The 21,902-nt window shown below is 34.9% G+C and overlaps 1 protein-coding gene across 5 annotated transcripts in view; it reads left to right on the forward strand.

Annotated features, from left to right (window-relative positions):
• Positions 1-13,703, forward strand: part of LOC123675051 — a 167,064-nt gene extending 153,361 nt beyond the window's left edge. For 3 of the 5 annotated variants that reach the window (XM_045610286.1, XM_045610290.1, XM_045610289.1), the window contains 13 exons: positions 1,544-1,627; positions 1,930-1,988; positions 2,048-2,142; positions 2,451-2,612; positions 2,667-2,905; positions 4,070-4,301; positions 4,359-4,591; positions 4,647-5,084; positions 5,141-5,527; positions 7,758-8,015; positions 9,909-10,315; positions 10,431-10,633; positions 12,822-13,703. In XM_045610286.1, coding sequence (XP_045466242.1) covers positions 1,544-1,627; positions 1,930-1,988; positions 2,048-2,142; positions 2,451-2,612; positions 2,667-2,905; positions 4,070-4,301; positions 4,359-4,591; positions 4,647-5,084; positions 5,141-5,527; positions 7,758-8,015; positions 9,909-10,315; positions 10,431-10,633; positions 12,822-13,193 — 3,169 coding nt within the window. In that variant the 3' untranslated portion in view covers positions 13,194-13,703. The remainder of the gene's footprint in view (positions 1-1,543; positions 1,628-1,929; positions 1,989-2,047; positions 2,143-2,450; positions 2,613-2,666; positions 2,906-4,069; positions 4,302-4,358; positions 4,592-4,646; positions 5,085-5,140; positions 5,528-7,757; positions 8,016-9,908; positions 10,316-10,430; positions 10,634-12,821) is intronic. The other 2 variants (XM_045610287.1, XM_045610288.1) reach the window with 2 other exon arrangements.
• Positions 13,704-21,902: the final 8,199 nt, after the last annotated feature.

Raw genomic sequence — 21,902 nt, forward strand, 5'->3', positions numbered from 1 at the left:
TAAAAAGTGCGCGATAATTAAATCAATAATAATTCTAAAAAATGATCAATGAGAAATAAATTAAATAATAACACCCACAAAAGAATATTTATAAAATCTTTGAAATTTTATGTTGTTTATACTACTTTTATTAAGGGAGGACGGACATTCCATAGGATCGTCATTTTCATTTCAGCCTTACTCTCCAAATGTGTGAAGAAAGGCTGTGAGTTTCATACAATGGTTTATTTTTTTCCTTTTATCACAAAATATTGGCACACATGAAAAAAAAAACATATAATATAATATAATGGGACTGTGGCAGAAAGTTTCTAGTGTTTACTCCTCATTGCCAACACCCATTTTTGTATATTCACTTCATTTTTCGAAAACGTGTGGAAATATTCAAGAAAGTAAACAATAAGTCACATCATGCTCAGTTAGCTATGAAATATCACGCCTGATATTTTTTTTGGATATAATAACACAATAAATTATTAGATGCACACGGAGCAGGCATATTCAAAATTGTTAATTAGTTATAAAAGCACAAGAATTACAAAAAACACTCAATAATCACCACAAGAAACTCCATATGATCCATTCTCAAAATCAATGTTTTGCCTTCAACTCTTCTATCCTTGTCACAATCACTGATATCAATGGTCTCTTTCTAACATACAGTCCATATTATTGTTCATTTGTATTTTGGCTTTCAATTTTTTAAAAGTTGAAAAAAGATCCATGAAAAATTCTAATTAAAATTTCAGAGGAGGTTCCATAGATTAGCAGTTTTACACCAAAATTTTGTGACTGAAAGGGTTAATTCACAAAATAAGATAAAATATTTGAACTCTATCTGTAATTTTGTTCAAAATATTTTTTCGAAGAAGTAGTGGTTAATGTCCAACGATGGTCCAATAAATACATTGAATGAATAAAGATAGAAACATACTCATCCTGTCGACGCGACGTAACGCTGACAAGACTCGATCGACGCGTCGATTCGCCTTCTGTGCTCACTTCTGTAGCCTCAGTCGACTCGTCAATTCACTTTTGTGAGCGCCACAGTTTGCCTTCTGGTCCAGAGCTAAAATAACAATTATAAAGAACATTCAAATTATTACGAGTAGGTACACAATAATCAAAATAAACAGTAGTTCTTCTGATGAGTTTGATAAGGAGATAGAAGAAGCAGCAGTAGCTATGTTAATATAATGTCTCACAGAAATTATTTGGTACATACACAAAACCTAACAAAACCAATAATTTTTCTATTTCGCATGTTTGATATATAGGCTAATAATGTTAAAATATGGTTTATCTTTGGGAACGTCCTATCTAAACGATGACATTCGTGAATCGTTAAGTTTTTTTCTGGAAATCATCAACTTCTACTAATGAATTCGATAAACAAAGATAATAATAGAAAAAAATTGATTTCAATTATTCAACTCAATGTTGAAAATTATAAAATAGATGAATAAGCTTGTTGTCACTAAAATTCACGTCGAATTAATATGTGTTGATTTTTACTGCATATCCATGGGCTACAATTTTTCAGGAACACTGGTTCAGTCGATGGCCCGAGGTCTTTGCCGCGCAGAGGCGTGAAATCAAGACTCCTCCAGTTTGACACGAATTTCGGGTACGTTTCGAGCCTGTTGATCACCATCAGGACGCTGCGCGGCAGGACTGACGGCTGTTCTGCGAACAGTGATACGGCTCCCTTTTCGAGAATTATCCCAGCGGTCACCCCTAAATGTTCCGAACAGCCTAAACAGTCCTGTCGTGCAATCTTTCTCGAGTTAATTCTTCATTTCTCTTTTTTTTTTGTGTTCGTTTCTATGTTGTGCTGTTTCATGTGCTTTTTGGAACTTTTGGGTGGTGATCTTGCGCTTTGAAATTATTATCAGAACGATATTTTATTAAACCATAATGTTTTTTCAGGTATATTTTTACGATTGTTAGCTATTTGATAGGAGTTTTCATATTTGCCACGATTGTCGGTGAGTTTCATGTTATATTGGCTTGAATGAAAATTAAATGATATTCCTTTGTATTGCAGGACAAGTTGGTAATGTTATAACGAATAGAAATGCGAATCGATTAGAGTTCGAAAGACTTTTAGATGGGGCCAAAACTTATATGCGTAATCACAAGGTAACGTTCAAAGTAAACAGTTATCAGCCTGAAAACTACTATGACAATACCTACATTGATATCTCAAATAGTCTTTAAAAAATAACTAAGGGCAAGACACCTTCTTCAACTTGTATATAGTTTTGTACTACTTAATGGGTTATTTTTTATGGCCAGTTGAATTCTTGAAGCCTATTAGTTCATGAATTCTGATGAAAGAAATCATATCCTCACACAGAGTTATCATTTTGCAGGAATTGTCATAGTGATATCTCCGAGCTTATTGATTCACGTTGAAGCATCTCTAATAATCTGAATTCAATTTGAAGGTACCTGGTGGGATGAAAAGGAGAGTACTCAGGTGGTACGATTACTCCTGGTCCAGAGGCAGGATACAGGGAGGAGGAGATATAAACACAGCTTTAGGACATCTCCCGGACAAGCTCAAAACAGAACTAGCACTGCACGTTAACCTCAGTGTATTGAAAAAAGTAAGCTCTCGTTTTCTCATCAATTCTCATTTTCCTTTAAAAATTGTTTTACAGGTTACCATCTTCCAAGAATGTCAACCAGAATTCCTTAGAGATCTTGTTTTGAAAATGAAGGCGTATATCTTTACGCCAGGTGACTCTATCTGTAGGAAGGGCGAGGTAGCCAGAGAGATGTTCATAATCGCTGATGGTATACTTGAAGTGATAAATGAAAATGGAAAGGTTTTGACGACGATGAAAGCTGGAGATTTTTTTGGAGAAATAGGAATCCTCAATTTGGATGGATTCAATAAGTAAGTACATCGCAGATAGCAATTGTAGATGGTAAATTCCTTCAGTTCATGTTCACCAATCTAAATAAAAGCAATAGTTGAAATATCTTTCTTTTTTTCGTCGAGTGTTTATCATGTTGGATGTGGTCTATCTTCATTGTTTTCTTTCATTTACTGATCTCGGATCTAAATATCTTGTTTCTTTACTGCATTTTGTTTTCATTTTCTCTTCTTCTTGACGCTCTTCGACAAGAGGTATACAAATATCAGAAAAATGCCAATAATGTAATAATGAATTTACTGACATTCTCTTGATGTCAATAAATATCACGAAATATTTGTACCATATTTTAACTTAACAGTATGAAAATCACCAATCACCATTCTTAGAGGGTGATTTTTTTTCGGAAATAAAAAGGGTCATTTATGTGAATATTTTTATTTTTTTCTTGGAATTGCTGAAGAATTGAAGGAATGGCATTTTGTAGGTATATTTTATTTATTTTTTGTTGTTTTGTTGGGAGAAGAATGCAACTGTACTGTATTAACCACCAGAATATTTTAACGAATGAAAATTTCACAATTTAGGAATATGCAAAAACCTGCACTGTTCGTATTTTTTTGGTTGCCAAATTGAATTTCATTTTCTGATTGAACCTAATTCTCCAAGAATTTTTGCGAAAAAAAATTACATTAATTGAACAAAACTTCTTTTTACTACAGCAAAAAAAATTATGAAATGTTTGACGATTGTACTTTTCTTAGGTTTACCAAAGACAAATATGAAAGAAGAATCGAGCATAATCCTTCATTAAAGCCATCCTTATTTCTCCTTCGCTCCTCTAACATAATTAGAAAGAAACAGCTTAGGCTATGAGCGCCAAAATTTTGAAATTGGGCTGTCGAAACATTCTAGACGCTAATAAAAATTCATGACAAAAATATTTTACTGTAATTTAAATGAATCTTTGTTTGTAGTCAAACTCTCGACTTTCAATATAAATTTAAAATAATTCGAAAATATTCATATACTATAATACTATATATGTTTGTCCAGTTCATGATGGAACATACTATGAACGGATTCAAATGAGCAAATCAATTATTTTGTTATTCAGTTGTTATAGTTTCTTTTAGTATCAATTCCGGAAATATATTTTGGACTTATAGAGTTCGTTTTTCTAGGAGAACAGCTGATGTGCGATCAGTGGGTTATTCAGAACTCTTTTCTCTGTCTAGAGAAGATGTATTAGGGGCTATGGAAGATTATCCCGAAGCTCAAGAAATCCTACAAGCTCTAGGGAGGAAAAGACTCAAGGAAGTTCAGGCATCTGCGATTTCCACTTCTCAACAAAAACACCAACATGGCCATAATGATCCAAAAGGACTTGTTGACAAAATCAAAAATGAAGCAAAGGTGAGTTCTTCCTGATTTGAAATCAGTAGGTTTCCGAAAATTGACTTTCTCGTTCAGGGTTTGAGGAATGTTCTCAAGAAATCAAGAACCAGTAGGAGATCTCAAGAATCCTTAGAGTTACAACCACTGCATTCGTCTGGATGTGGTAGGAGTAGTTTGAAGAGGATGTCCAGAGTCAAGAGTCATGATCTTAGTCAAGATGAAGATCGAAGTAAGAGAGAAAGTTGCCACGGATCAACAGAAACGACATCTCCTCTTGGTGCAGGGTTACCGCTTCTCAATAGATTAAGGTAATTGTGATCTATACTAAAGCTGCAATTGTTATTTTTCTCCTATATTTTTCAGACTACTGAAAGAAAAACAAGAGAACGAAGATCGTTCGAAGAACTCAACATCTCCTATGATTTCTCCTTCATCTTCTAGTATCAAGAGTCCACCGTTGATCAGCGAAGAAATTCCAGAAGAAGATCCGACAGACAGTAGCATACCCCTTCTTCAGAGAATTCTATTATTGAAGGCCAAAGAGGAGAGAGCTGCTAAGAACAAGGAGAGAGAAGAGAAGGAAAGACTGAAAAGGGAAGAAGAAAGGGCAAGGAGAGAGGAAAAAGGTAGAAGATTATCACGAATAATGGGAGGAAGTCAACCGAGTAGTCCCACACCAACATCACCTCCTAAAATCGAGAGTAGAGCTAGTTTTTCTGGAGTTCTATCCAGAGCTAATAATGTCAACAAAGGAGTTATATGTACAAATAGAGTTAATCATAGTAGCAAGATGTCGTTGAGGTAGGTTTGAAATCATATAATTGTTGGATCTAACTTTTGTATGTTATTTATTTCAGGGAAAGGCTCAAACTCTACTCTAGTGCCAAAGATACAAAACTGTCCCTCATAAATGATAAAGACAACAAAATTAGTGATCAAAACGTGCCAATATCGAACGGTTCAACTGACTCGAGACAGAAAAATGTACCCAGTGATGATAATCAGCCGTCCAAAGATGAAAATGAGACAAACAAAAATACTAACAATCAACGTGCTAGTGATAGTGTAGATAGTGTTTGTGAAGAGCCTCATTGGAGTAAGCTGAAGAAGGCGGCAATAGGAACAGTAGAACCGTCGACTTCTTCTGCAAAGACTATAACTGTCAGTGCGAAACAGCGCGCGACATCAACCATAAAAAAAATTAAGCCTAGACTTGTTCTGTCGGGACAGAACAAGCAGTACAGGTAAATAATTGACTGAAACTAAATAATTTTTCTTTTGATATAATTTTTGTTATGAAAATATCGAGGAATGATAGCACTACGTCAAAACAGTACCAAGATTCATTCTGGAATGGAATATAAAATGGGGAGTAGTAATAATCGAATTAATTCAAATTCATTATATCGCCTTCAAAATGATCTTTTTCGAAAATAAGGTACCCCAACTATGGGTAATCCAATAAACTAACAATCTTGTGAACTCCAGGAAAACTACTTCAGTACACAGTAAAAACTGTTTTTTATCTTCTTTTGAGTGCTTCCGATTTCTAAGTGGTCAAGTTAGAAAAAGAAAAAAAATCAAGAACATTTTTTCAGTTTTTGTCTTTTAATTTGTGCAAATTAGATTGCGTTATCATTCCTTTCCTTGAATCTGATCTCATCTAAAATTCGAATTCCAATTATATGCAAATAATACACTGCGCAAAAAAATTAACGCACATTATGGAAATCTCAAATTTATTCTACAACTGGAGGTGTTCTCAATGATAATTATTTTATCAGAATTATGCATGGATATGTTATCCACTTTCAACGTTTTTCTTCAATACAGATGTTTTTTCCCACCAGGAAAAAGATGAGATTATCAGATTTTGAATGTATTGGCTCCATTCTGAAATCAGTTGTTCTCGATCAATTCTAGTGATCAATAGTTTTTCTTTCGTTTGATTATCTACACTCGATCGCTATGCAACGCGAAACACGCAATTTGACGCAAGAGGAATGTGCCAAAGCGGTAGTTTTGCGAGAAGAAGGGTGGACATAGACAAGAATTGCAGAAAGGTGTGGAGTTTTCCATACAAGTGTGTCCAGAATGTTGCAGCGATTCAGGGAGACAGGTATGAATGTCCGAAGACCAGGACAGGGTAGACCACGGGTAACAACTGCCATTCAAGAATGTTACTTGAGAGTTTCTTCGTTGTGACAACGTTTTGCAACCGCTCACCTTCTTCAAAATCAGCTTGAGCAAACTCATAGGGTGCAAATTAGCACTCAGACAATAAGAAATCGCCTCAGAGAATAAGGCCTCGTGTCGAGGCAATAGGTCCAGCTCTTACCCCAGCCCATCGAAAGGCGCGTTTGGATTTTGCGAGAGAGCATATCCATTGGGAAGAGGCTGATTGGGAACGAGTTCTCTTCACAGATGAGTCTAGATTCTGCCTCTACCATTGTGATCGACGTTTCCTTGTATACAGACGTCCACATGAAAGATATGCTCAGTGCAATTTCCTGAATACTACTGGTTTCGGGGGAGGATCGATTATGGTATGGGGTGGAATATCTTTGACTGCTCGCACAGACCTAGTGGTCGTTGATAATGGAGCTATGAATGCTGATAGGTATAAGGAACATTTTTGAAGAGCATGTAGTGACATTTGCCCGAGCATTTGCCCCATACATTGGTAAAAATTTCATTTTCATGAACGATAATGCCAGACCCCATCGTGCGCGCATCGTTCAGGAGTACCTTGAAGAGGTTGAAGTCTCTCGAATGGAATGGCCAGCAAGAAGTCCAGATCTCAATCCGATTGAGCAGGTTTTGAGACAACCTCAATAGAAGGCTGAGGAGTTCAGAAAATCATCCAGCTACTCTTAATGACTCAGAAATCCAACTCAGAGAAATCTTGGAAGGATTAGATCAGAACATTTTAAGATCACTCATTTTGAGTATGAACCGTCGTTGCTGAGCTGTAATTAACGCGAGGGGTGGAAATACCAAGATTTAAATCACTTATCAGCATTTCAGTATTTTGAAAATTGTTTATTTCTCTTCTTCCACATAAGATTCGGTGAAATCCTGAATTTTTCTTCCATTTAATGTGTCTTGTTTCGTTCAAAACCTTCCCGAGAGAACATAAAAATAAATTATAAATTCAATGTAGAGTTAACTTTCATTAAAATTGAGGTTTTCAGAATGTGCGTTAATTTTTTTTGCGCAGTGTATCTTTCATTCGCAGTATTACTTTCGGTGGAATTTAAGAGTGTACAAAAATACGATCATTGTTAAAATACCAACTTCTATTTCATTATTGCATTGTATAGTGTTCTATGTCTATTTACATTCGGGGATTTGATAATAGCTAACTATAGTCTGATTAAATTGCAAGCTTCTCCCTAGGTTATGCGAAGTTGAGTTCTTAATCCTAAAATAATAAATTCCATTATTTTTTGATGAATCAGAATTATTTTCTAGATCAATCGATGATCTTTCGCCAGAGTATGGTAGCCTTCCTTTCGTGAAAAAATTGAAAATATTGAACGAAAGACAAAAACTTGAAGAACTTGAAACCGTTATCAAGACAAGAAGCTTTAGTTTGGACATACCAGACAACCAACAGAGTATAGAGGCAGAAAATTTGACTAGATCCCACTCTGAGGGCTGTAGGATGCACGACCAAGATAAACACCATCTAACAGCACCCATTATAGCCCCTAGTTCCCTACATTCCAGGTAACATTCAATAATTGCGCCTTGTAAAGGGTGTTTGTTTTTAGAGCTATAGAACTTTAAATTGTAATAAAACAACGATGGATTATTCCATTGACATGAGTTTTATTTATCCGCAAGATAATCTTGTGGCATTACATTTTAAATATGATTTCTGGCATATGACCGCCACGGCTGGCTCGGATGTAGTCCAATCTGGACGTCCAATTTTCGATTACTTTTTTCAACATTTGTGGCCGTATATCGGCAATAACACGGCGAATGTTTTCTTCCAAATGGTCAAGGGTTTGTGGCTTATCCGCATAGACCAATGACTTTACATAGCCCCACAGAAAGTAGTCTAGCGGTGTTAAATCACAAGATCTTGGAGGCCAATTCTTAGGTCCAAAACGTGAAATTAGGTGGTCACCAAACGTGTCTTTCAATAAATCGATTGTGGCACGAGCTGTGTGACATGTCGCACCGTCTTGTTGGAACCACAGCTCCTGGACATCATGGTTGTTCAATTCAGAAATGAAAAAGTTAGTATTCATGGCTCTATACCGATCATCATTGACTGTAACGTTCTGGCCATCATCGTTTTTGAAGAAGTAGGGACCAATGATTCCACCAACCCATAAAGCGCACCAAACTGTCAGTTTTTCTGGATGTAACGGTGTTTCGACATACACTTGAGGATTGCTTCACTCCAAATGCGGCAGTTTTGTTTGTTGACGTAGCCATTCAACCAGAAGTGCGCTTCATCGCTAAACAAAATTCGCTCATGAAAATCGGGAACAACGGCAATCTCATTTTGGGCCCATTCGACGAATCTACGCCTTACTTGATGATCGTTTGGCTTCAATTCTTGCACTAGTTGGATTTTGTCAGTACGCAAACCAAGATCCTTCCGCAAAATCTTCCATAAAATGGATGGACACAGATCCAATTTCTGTGCTCGATGGCGAATAGACTCATTCGGGTCTTCCTCAATGCTACGCTCTACAGCAGCAATAGCTTCTTCTGTACGCACCTTACGGCGTCTCTGGGGATGCGAGTTATCAATAAGAGTAAACGTGATGCGAAAACGTTCCATGGTTAATCGAATTAACTGCTCTGATGGATGATTCTGTCGACGATAAAATGGACATAGTGCGCGATACGTATTTCGCACAGAACCATTATTTTCGAAATGAAATTGCACTATTTGCAAGCGTTGTTCAGGAGTGAGTCTGTTCATGATGAATTGCCAAACCAAACTGAGAATAAATCACTGGACAGCTTTTAAATCGGTCACCATATTAAACAGTAATTCCAACTTAAAGTTATATACCTCGAAAAAAAACACCCGATAGATGAAAGCAGTCTATTTTGGGTACAACCAAAAAATTTTTAAAAATTCATAGTATGCTCTATTAGTTGGTAACTTCACTTCAACCCAAATGGAATAACATACTTTCCAGAATTATACAGACGTCCAATACCATATATATTGAATATTCATGTTTTTGTTGTGCAAAATCCTTTAGTTTTGCCTGAATGACTTAATTTTTCAATGACGGTTTCATTTGAAGTGCATCATGAAGCCTCTGTGCATGCTGATTTCGAGCATTTCTGTTCATAAATTCAACTTATTGTTTCACCCTAAAACACAATTTTCATAAAAATAACAACGTGCAATCAATGGCCTAAAAATTACCTGCACGATACTTTTTTCATTGTAAAAAAACTGTAAAATGTCGATACTAAATGGCTTGTAAACTAGGAACAATCTAAAAGGTTTAAATGAAACTCACGTTCATATAAAGAGTATAATAACATAACAAACAAGAAACCATATATTCAAAATAGACTCAAGAAACTTCCTTATTTTGTAATTGATCACAAACTCTAATGTCTTACTAAATCTTCCTATAGCACTGAATCGAACGAAACGCCTGAAAGACGTAACTTGAAGTCAATTCTGAAGAAACTCTCCGAAGACGTCCTCCAGAACAACTCGGATCCAAGGATGCCAGAGCGTTTGGATTCCACGGAGTTTCGTAGGCTGATGCGAGCGCCCACCGTAGAAGGCTATGCGGCAAGACATAGTAAACTGTCGAAAAGCGTCACCTTCAATCGTGATACTTTACAGAGCCCGCCAGAGTGCACCACACACAGTGCCCCGCAGAGCCCCTTCCCAGTGGTCAATTCCTCGATGGTGGAAAGAAGTACGCAGATCGGGGAAGATTTCCAGTATGAACAGCACATCCAGAAGGTGTCTGACGTAGAGAAGGGATTACAGCTTATGACGAACAAGACAAATCAAGTGAAAGTAATCAAAGGTGGGTTATTTAGGTAGGGAGACCACTTGAATAGTCCAAGCAAGCATGGAATCCTCAACTCCCAAGATCCCCATTTTATTGTTTACTATATTAATTGTCTCTCTTTTCTCGTCAGCTCTAGATGATGAACAGCAGTATTTCACAGATATACTACTAGCGATAAAACAAGTAATGAACACACATCTTCAAGAGATGCAGGATAAGTTCCATCACAGGTTCGAGAGGCTAGAAGACGAAATAAAGAACAAAGAAAAGATCATCAATAGGTTAAAGGCGCATATATTTGAGCTGGAGAGGAATCGTGAGGAATCATTCAGGGTGGGTGTCAATCATTCACACTCATTATATAAAGATTAATAATAATCCCTTCATTTCTTAAAGCAAATATATGATACAATTCTGCGGTAAGAGTGACGTCATAAAATTTAATTCACATAATGAAATTACAAAGAAACATACTTCCAAAAATGAGAATAAACATCAAATTTCTCAATTATTTGTGAAGTCTGCACACTTCATAAAACTCTTGAATGTTACTCGTATATGGTTCGCAGATTATCAGGAAATCAGCTAGCTCTTTTTTTAAGTCTCTTAAATTTCTCATCTCATGGAATCTCCTTGGTAAAACATTAAAAATTTTTATACACATATATGTTGGGCTATTTTGTGTAAGGTTAATTTGTATTTCGGATATATATATAGGTTTGTTTTTCTTGTGTTGTTGTTATTTTCATACTCCTGGAACAGTTCTCTACGATTGAACAAGAACAAAGCACATCTCATTACATATATAGCAGTGACGGCCAGTATTCCCTCTCTCTTGAATACACCCCTGCATGAATCCCTATATCTCATACCACATATTATTGTTGTTACTGCTCGTTTTTGAGTTGTGAATATTTTGTTCTGTAATACACTATTTCCCCAGAATATTATTTATATGACATGACAGACTGGAAAGTGGCTGTGTACAGTATGCTTATTGTACTCTTCTGAACATGATTGTTCATTACATTTAATTTATAAATAACAGAATACAGTTTTTTGATGAGGCTCTCTATTTGTTTTTTCCATATCAAGTTTTTATCTATCCAAATTCCTAGAAATTTTACATTATCAGAAGGAATAATTTCAGTATTATTTAGTATTAGCTGTTCAGGTATTGTGTGGCCAGTTCGTTCAGTGTGAAAGATAGTACATTCCGTCTTGATCATGTTTAATCTCAATATATTGACTCTACACCATTTTTCTACCTCGCCTAAAATGGTATTTGCTCTGTTTATTGCTGTCTGTGGTTCCTCGGCTGTTAACACAATATTTGTGTCATCTGCATAAATAGTGGCATAGGTTTCGCAAGGACGTTTAACGCCTGGTTGAATTTTTTCTGAGCATATTTCCGGAAGGTCATTTATGTACACTATAAAAAGCAGTGGTCCCAAAATACTTCCCTGTGTTACTCCCATCGATACTTCTAGTTCCTTGGATGTGCATGTGGACTCATTTGTTTTCAAGAGGAACTTTTGCTTTCTATTTTGCAAATAACTTTTCATGAGTTTCAGCTGATTATTTCGGATACCATAATTTTCTAATTTTTCCAGTAGTATCGTATGGTCTGCACTGTCGATTATATGCAAGGTGAAAACAAAAGGTTGCATAGAAACAAGCCTTAGTCAGTTAATTGTCAGTTGGTATTTTCATTGCATTAACCATCAAATAATATGATATCGGCATACCCTAAGCCATACTCTTCCATACTTTGAGCATGCTTTTGAAGTGTACCTTATCAACTTAGGACCAAGTTCATGCTGGTGTCTATTCTTTTGAAGTGTTCCTTTATTTATTTATAACTTTTTTTTAATCTGTGTGCTGTCTGAGATGGAGTATTTCAATTTATTTTTCAGTTTTGTGACAGGAAATGCAAGGTTAAGGTTTAACTTTAATTCTACCGTACTCAACAATATGCTTTACCTAATATATGCGAGCTAAATCTTGCCCCCAATAGTGTATTTCAATTTGTATATTTTTCAAATTTTTCTCAATAAAGATCTTCATTATTTTTATCTTCTTGGAAAAAGACTAAAATACCTACAACGAGACTGCGAGGAACGTTTACAATTCAGTTGTACGTTACTCTGATACTTCTAATTTTTTTATTGTTATCATCACTAATTATTGTTTAGTTCAGCAAGAATACTAGTTTCAATTTCATAATTCAAAAACTCGTGCCTACTAGTGAATAGTATCATACCCCAAAATCTCCTTCAATTCATCTTGCTTTTTCTCAGGTATAAATTTTCTAATAATATTGCTGTTTTTTCCTAGATGGCTCTGATAGACGTTCTGAATTACAGTGACTTTATTATTTAAGTCACTATGTACTGATTGAATTTTAAAGACTTCTGTAAGATAATCCTTATGAAATTTTTCAAATTTTCTTCCACCTCTTGTGAATTGATAAGCAATTTATATTTGGCGAAGCAATAAAATACAATAACTTTCATTTAAGGATTCTGTGGAAACCATCATCGGCCGAGAATCTTCTTGGGAGGATCCAACGAACGAAGAGAGAGAAGAAATCGAGGAGCTATCCCATCTACCTCTGTCTCCAAGACCGACGTGGTCTACCAGACCTAGATCTTCAGATAATGTTGTATTGAACATAGAATCTAACACAGACACAGATTCTGACTTAGGCGACAGTTCGGAACAGGCCGGTTATGAATCTGGTGAATACGAAAATTCTAGTCATAACTGGGAGGTCGAACTTCTTGCTGCTCAAATAAGACAAAGAAGGTCGGCCAGTTTAGATACCAATATTGGAAAATCATCTACTAGAAAGAGATTCGTGAGAGGTTCAAGTGACGACGCTTATAACTGAGATGTGATCAAGTTGCCCTTAGAGTTCTTGGCCGAAAAGTTGAAAGATAGAGTGAAGATGCGAATGAGAAGAATATCTCCAACATACCGAAAAAACAGAACAAGATATCCAACGTTATGTGAAGAATATTCAAGAACAAGAGACGAAATAACAAATGACAACAAAAATATAAAATTATAATTATCTACGAAAGAAAGCACACCAAACTATGATACTAATTTTTACTATAGGAACTCTATAACATTTGATACGAAGCCTCGATACCGCTACCCTAGAATATTTGTACATAAATTCCCTGAAAATATCACAAACTTTTATATAGCTAGATGATTCGAAAAACAAACGGAATGTTTAGGAACAACAAACATTGAATTATGTTAAGAATGTAAATTCACTCAGGCTGGAGCGTTTTAGTGATGGCCGATAATTCAATATATATCGAAGAATTGTAGATAACAAACTATTTAGTAATAAAATATCTCATATTGAAGATTACTGAATAAAAATATTCTGAAGATTTGTGTTAATCTTTTTCAATTCACCTGTATATTGCAATCCATAACATTTATGTGTACTAGGGCCGCAATAGGCTCTTGTACAAAATTTTTAAGAAAAGAGTTATGTATTTCAAACTAGAAGAAATTCAGAACAAAATGAAAAACTCTACAACCTTTCACGATCTTATCACGTTGATTACTACAGTTTTTTTTTAATTTTTTTGTTATATATTTTATGTCTCGACTACTACTTCTGATAATACTTGCCCCAAATTTATTTTTAACTGCTTCAGCTTTGAAATAAATTTCACTTTTTCTCGAACCAACCATTTTATCACTTCTCCATTAGATTTGAGTTGATCTCTAGTCTTCTTTTCTGTAGGAGAACAGACAGGCTTTTTTTGCCCTTCATTCGCATTTTTCATTTAATGCACCATTTCACTACATCTTCTAGTGGTTCTTGCAGACTTCTTTATATGACGTCTAATCTTCGATGTCTGACTGCATAAAGGGCTGACAGATTTCTTGGATTTCTTGGGATGTCTTATTTATGGATGTCAAACAGTAACTAGAGATCCTAGTACTGAGCCTTGAGGCACACCTGATTCTACTTGTCTTCTGGTAAATACTGCGTAGAAATTTCTGCCTCTCCGGTTTTTTTTTTCATCGTCTTGCAGGTTTTGATAATATAGCCTACCATTTTCATATTATTGTAGGCTAGTCTTTTGTGCCAAACTCAACATCTAGTAGCACTAGTCTTGTGGCTTGTTAGTTCTGAAATATTTCATTGTAATATTTGATAAGCCTCATAGTTGATGTTCTGAGGATTGATCTCTTTTAAATCTGAATTGTTCGAGTGATAATAGATTCAGAGCTTTAGTTTCATCGATTAGTCTGCTCCCAACCATTTTTTTAGAAAGGACAGTCCTGTACTTTTGTGGGAAATTTCTATCTCCACTTGAAGTTCTGATTTTTTTCATCTTTTTTTTGCATAATGTCTTATCACTTGATTGGCAATATTGGTTAGAGCTGCTATCCCTTTTTGGATATCTTCTGTGACATAAAATTTGTTATTTTGGCATTACCTGAAGCTTTTCAGGTTTTCACTTTCTTGATTACTTGTCATCACGCCGTAAGTATTTTTACATCTTCCATGCTGATTGGTCGATTGTGTTCAGCTCTAATCTTCTGGTTCAATGTGTCTATTATCAGTTCTTTTCGTGCATTCTTCAGCATTTGGCTGTGTTCATTCAGCACTTTATTGCCTTCTCCTCTATTTAAAGTGTTCTGTAGTTTTTTATATTTCTTGATATGCTTTTATTGCTTCTGGGGTATCACTATATTGTTACTTCAGAGCTGGTCTTCCAATTCTGTTATTAGCGTCCTCGTAGGTATATTTTATTTTCTTCTCTAGTTTTTCAAGAAGTTTCATCAGTGCGATTTCAGTGATTTTATTTAGAGGGGTCTCTCTTGCCAGTCAGATAGTCTTAACGATAGTCTCATGAACAGTCTACGAGCCCACAGAACTGAAGTAAAGAAGGTTATATCTCAAATGAAAATATCATGATTATACAAGAGATAACCTTCTATCAGAAAAAAGAGTTCAAGTTGAACGTTGAATTTTTATCTCTTTTGGAATAAGGTTGTGAGTCTTTTACTGCTTCATCTCTGTGTTATTCAGTTATGAGTCATGTTGCATTATCCCAATATTTGTGTAACTATTGATTACACAATCTCTCTACCAGCTAACATTCGGCTTAACAAGCACATTTTACGGTAGTGCCATCTTCGGTCTTTTGTGGCTTTTTTCATGCTAATTGCCAGTTTTATCGCTTTGTTGAAAATAGAGTTTGGGTTGTGGTTACTATAGCAGGTAATAGGTAGTAAAGGTGTTCGAAATAATACCTTAAATTTGTTAAAGTATAAAGCTCAATCTTTTCATATTTTCTTCGGTTAACTTAAGAAAACTTGTCATCCATTGCCAAACACTTATAATAGTTAGTACCTTCTGCCAGACACCCCTAAACTTTAATAAATAACAATTATACTGTCGTTGAGTATAAGCTGAATTTTGTTAAGGCTTACACAGAAAGAAGAATCAATCATCTCTGGTTGAACTCTATGATTATTTGCATCATGCTCTCACCTCTAGCGAGTGCTTTCACAATTTAGTAATCAATAAGTATTCATCAAGTAATTCAATCAGTAGTATTCATAAGTTATTAGTGTTATAACAATTATATCCTTGATCCTTCGTCAGCTGTATTAAACAAGTAATCAAATACATTTTCGGTCATTTTGAATATACATCAAATCAATCAAAATACATCAAACAAACAAGTGATTGAATACAACATCAAGAATAAACAGTAAGTCATCCAATATCCTGTACACTCATTCTCATTCATTATATATTATTATCCACATCCAATTCCCATTTTGAGTATTTTAATCTGACAAAGTATAGTGTATATATTCGCATATAACTAAATCAAAATGGTTGGAGCATTAACACTTAAAAGATCACAAATCAAAGGTCAATTAACGCGATTCAGCAAGTTCCTATCAAATATTTCGGACGAAAGTAGATTAGTAAAACTGAAAACACTTTAGGACACTTTCGATCAAATACAAGGCAGTATTGAGTTAAAAACCGGAAATATAGAAGATGACGAGCGAGCATATTTTGAGGAAACTTACTTTGACTTAGAAGCACATGCACTTGAATTAATTTCTAAACTTTCTCTTAAAACATGTCCTTCAGAAAACGGTTCTGTTGATTCTAACAATCCAATAAATTCAGTAGAATTACCTCATTTGACCTTACCAGATTTCCAGGGTTCTTATACGCAATGGTTAACCTTTTACGATACCTTCAATTCATTAATTCATTCGAACTCTCAACTTTCTGATGTCCAAAAATTCTATTATCTGAAATCTTAGCGGCAGAGTTGATACGATCAATAGATGTCACCTCAGAAAACTATTCTGTAGCATGGATACTATTGAAAGAAATATATGAAAACAAAAGATTAATCATCCATACGCATGTAAAATTAATATTTGAACTACCTCCTGTTAAACACGAATCACACTTTCATTTTTGACAATTTCAATGAAAATATTAGATTTTCAGCTTTCAATCAACCCATTGAAAGCTGGGATACTCTTTTAGTATATATATTGTCATCAGAATTAGATTCAGTTACCAAAAGAAAATGGGAAGAATACAAATGCAGATAACAAAACAGTACCCACAATATCAGAGTCAACTGATTTTTTGTCTAAAATGTGTCAACACTAAGACAGTGAGTCATAACTGCCTCACATTACAGAAACTGGTTTGGATCGTTTCAGGCCCAATTAATTACGCAAGGCATGAGATTACCACCAGCCTCACCTCATCAAAGGGGACTTTGGGAGGCCGTTATCAAATTTGTAAAATATCATTTCGGGTTGTAAGAAATGCTCATCTCACCCGTGAAGGTTTATATACAGTTATTTGTCAGATTGAAGCTGTGCTCAACTCACGTCCTATTACCTCATTGTCTTCCGATCCTAATGACCTATCCCCCCTTACACCTGCACATTTCCTTGTGGGTGACTCATTGATGGCTGTACCACAAAAGGACTTGACAGAAACTCCCTGTACACGTTTGAAGTTATATGAAAGACTACAGCAAAATGTACAACATTTTTGGAAACGTTGGTCTTCGGAACACCTGACATCTCTACAGCAAAGACATAAATGGATGATTGACGATGACCAGAATTTGAAGATCGGAACATTATTAGTTGTATTGAAGGAGGACAATGGCGTTTGGGAAGAATCGTGGTGTTTCAAGCGCATTGTACATAAGATCAGTTCCCTGCCAATGTAGATTTAATATCTAGCAAGAATCAAGTCAATGCCTGTTGCCTGACAATAGGAAGGTCATGAAACTCATTTATTGAAAGATTAAGGCTTACACTAGAAGTAGAAGAATTCATCTGTGGTTCAACTCTATGATAACTCGCACCATGCTCTAACCTTCAGCGAGTGCTTCTTCAATTTAGTATTCAATAAGTAATTCATTCAGTAGTATTCACAAGTTATTAGTATTATAACCATTACAATCATAGTCAGTGTTTGTGTTCTCTCGCTTAACAAGGCAGATTAAACAAGTTAAAAATCGTTCTCGTATTTTCCTTCATCCACGATCAACAGTATACAGTCCTTCGAACAAGAAGCAACAGTTTGGTATATCAAGCAACAACATTGTGCACTTGGGGACCTTTAAAACAATTTTACCTCAATAGCCGGAGAGTTTTAATGGTTTTTTATCTTCAAATTTGAATTTAATAGTTGAAACGAATTCATCAAAAAGTATTAACAATCGTTATGAAAACAGTATAATTACCAGGATTATATCAATTTGAAAAAATTTGCTTTACATGAAAATCATTGAGCAAATATTTCAATATTTCACAACTACTTCATTTTTCGAAAGGATATAAAAAATACAAAATATCTTAATAAAATTATATATTATGTGTGATAACTTACAGTGACATACATTTCGATGATTACAACTACAAATTTGAATTACGCTAATTTCTTGCATGGAACTTGAGGTGTGAAATGAAATAGATACACAATCACGTATCTATTCTCCAAAAGTTTAAACATATAATTTGATCTTGAATGTTGCTACATTCAAAGTGACAAAAAACATTATTTTTAAGAATAGTAGGATACCATGATGAGAATCACAATGACATCTCGATAGGGTATTGGAAGGCATATACATTGTACCTATATATTTAATTTGTTGAACTTTTCAAAATATAGATATAATTATATTTTAAGCACCATTACATACAAAAATATATGTTAGTTGGTAAGTACAACACAGTTGAAGTACTCAAAATCACAGGATATACATTTTAAATTCAAAACATTCAGCTAAATATTTGATATAAACAACATCATATTGGCACCTTCTGAGATTTAGAGCCATAGAAAAAATCGACTTGATATACAGGGTGCTACATTCACTTAAAATTGACTGTTAAATCATCTGATGATATCGTATCCAAAAACATACCTTTGTGAGGAAGATTTTGATTATTTATGCTAGATTCATTTACAATCTTAACTTTGGCACCTTTTTCTCATAGAAAATATACATTCTTGATCTACTTTGTGCATTTTCCGACATATAATAATTTTAATTTCTAGAAATCATTGGTATATGTCATGCTTGGATAAGCAAAAACAAAACCATTGATATTCTACTCTACTATACCAAAAATCTCTTTTATTTTAACATGGAAATAGTTTTTATTTTTTATCAATATATTCGCTTTCTCTGTATGAGAATTTCAACGCCTCTAAAAAATTTGATAATTTACTATTAGTAATAATAATTTTAATTATTCTGATAGAATAGTACCAGATGTTTCTTCAAGTTGTAGATTAAATTCAATCCTCATGAACTAACATACTTTTGCATATACCAGGTGAAAGATACAGGCTGTTAAAATTCGAGAAAAAAAATTTTCTTTGTATCTATTCAAAATCGAATAAAGTGTTGAGTTTTCTATAACCACGACAAAATTTAATGCATTTTGAAACTATTATGCGAATAAATATAAAATTTGATAAAATACTTCAATGTTCACGTTGATAAATTCCTACATAAACAACTATAACAGAATTACATTGGTCCATTGAGAAACCATCGAACTATTTTCTTAAGCCTAATCTGGAAAAATATAATATAAACTGCGTTTTATTCGATGATAACCATCTATTTATGACTGAATTTAATATACAACTTAGAGACTAACTAAGTATAATGTTTATGAACAAAAAAAATTTATTCAACTTTATAAAGAGTGCAGGCCTATTTGAGATCAATCAAGTTTAGTTTTAGGTCCGTTTTTACCATAAATGTTGATACCACAGCCAGTAGTATTCAGCATAAGTGTTTGACATAGCATATTGATATATGAAAGTGAACTGACTCGAATTATTCAAATCGAAAAAATTAAAAAATAAAGAGGAAGAAGTTATTAAAAAGAGACCGAGATTTATGCATGATTTTAGGATTCGTAATAATATTATGCATTCTACTCAAACTTTTCAATCTGAATAGGGAAATAAGGCTTCCTCAAAACAGAACAAATGCCAAAATATAATCTTTAAAAAATCAATTGTATTTTTTTCGTTGGATGTAGCAGAACAAATTGTCGAATAAACAGATATTATTTCATATTATGATTATTAATCTCGAAATACCTTCGCTTCGAAATGTTTAGTTTGATCATTTTGAAAGGCCTTTGTGTGTGGAGAATGTCTGTGGACCCTTTCAAACTTCCTTATGTTATTCTTCAACTCTAAAATAGTGAGTTGATACATATCAAGTTAACCTAATCTACACAGATTAGGTTAAGTTAGGTTAGGTTAGTTAATTTCCGTCAAACCAAAAAGCGTATTTATTCAGAAATCTTTAAGTTATGTATGTGGATAGTCCTTTCTCCCACTGTCACGCCAGTGTTAAGGTCCCATTAATTATCGGTTGATGCGTTAATAATTGCTATGTACCCCCTCTTCAACATAGTTACTATGGCAAAGGAAAGGGAGGGACACTGATTAGTAGCGTATCAATTTTAAATAAATTAGTATGATCCCACTACAAATTAGCTGTAAAATAGTACGGAAAAATTTACACCCACAACTACAACTATACACCAACCATTCTGCTTCAATAAACTCAATCGGCTTTCACCAACTTTCATTCGGAATGTAATAAATATCCGCATTTTATAGTTATGTACGAGGCGTGTATTTAAAGTAAGGTCTCCAAGGCCATTGTATCGCCGCAAGTAGAGCTAGATGAAATCCGGCAACACTATTGTATACGTTAGGCCCCCCTCCACCAATCAACATCTGGTGGAGCTCATTAGGACGCTCAGTCTTGACGTAGCAGCCATTTGCAATGGAAGTGCCGGTTGTCGCTCCCGCCAGGTGCGAGTTACGTTCAGTCATTAAGTTTTTGCACTCAAAAAAAACTCTACCTATAGAAATTCATCGTCAATTGGAAGAAGTGTATGGTGAGAAATGTATGGCCGTGAAAAACGTTCGAAAATGTTGTAGAGAATTTCCTGCTGGCCGACTAAACGTTCACGACGAGGAGCGCAGCGGCAGGCCGTCACACTCGGACGAAACAGTGCGGAAAGTTGAGGCGCTTGTGCTGAAAGATCGCAGGTTGACTCTCAATGAGTTGGCCGAAAAACTCCAAGATGTGTGCAGTAGGAACTCTATTCATTCTATTTTGGTGGATAACCTGCAATACCGAAAATTGTCAGCCAGGTGGGTCCCGAAAATGCTTACCCCGGAGCACAAAGTCAAAAGTGTCCAATGTGCCCAAGACTTTTTCGCCAGTTTTGAAGAGGAAGGGGAAGAATTTCTTGATACAATGAAGAAGTTCATGAAGCGTTCTTGCGCGAGGCGGCGGGATCGAGGTTCGAGGAGGGGATACAAAAGTTTGTCGTACGAATGAGGAAGCTCATCAAAGTGAATGGCGATTACGTAGAAAAATAGCTTAGATTTCAAGCTTTACAGCAATGTACAAGACTTAGTAAATAAATGTTATTTAATGTGAAAAAAATAAATGGAGACCTTACTTCAAATACACGCCTCGTAAATAAGAAAATGAGAGGAATTAAAAAATATTTTTTGCTTGCAACTTACGAGCTCTTTCAGTCGAAGAATCATTGCTGCAATTTCTGAAAATGTCCTCTCTGTTTCCAATATGTTTGATCAAACTGAAGATGATCGAAGATCTAAACTTTCTGCTTTGGAAAAAAAATTAGGATACGAGTGTTCTTAAAAATGTAACCATAAATCAAAAAAAAATTTTTCTCTCTTGCTTCAACACAATTAGCCCCCTATAAAATTGACGAAACATTATGGTCTTCATCAGTGGTGACGATATGTACCATTTCGTGACCATTAAAGAAAATAAATTATGCTTGAAAATTAGCTTCTTCCAAACTTCCAAAGCGAGGCTAATCCGAAAATGTTTTTGGGGAACAAAAGATCTCAATTTTAATCCTGATTTTTATATCCTAGCCCAACGTCCAGTATAAAAGGAGGAAACAGAGAGGAATATTAAAATAAGGTCCCTTTAAGGATAACTTTTTGCTTACTTCACGGTTTCTGCCA

This window comes from Harmonia axyridis, chromosome 3 (genome assembly GCF_914767665.1).
Source record: "Harmonia axyridis chromosome 3, icHarAxyr1.1, whole genome shotgun sequence".
NCBI classification, from domain to species: domain Eukaryota; kingdom Metazoa; phylum Arthropoda; class Insecta; order Coleoptera; family Coccinellidae; genus Harmonia; species Harmonia axyridis.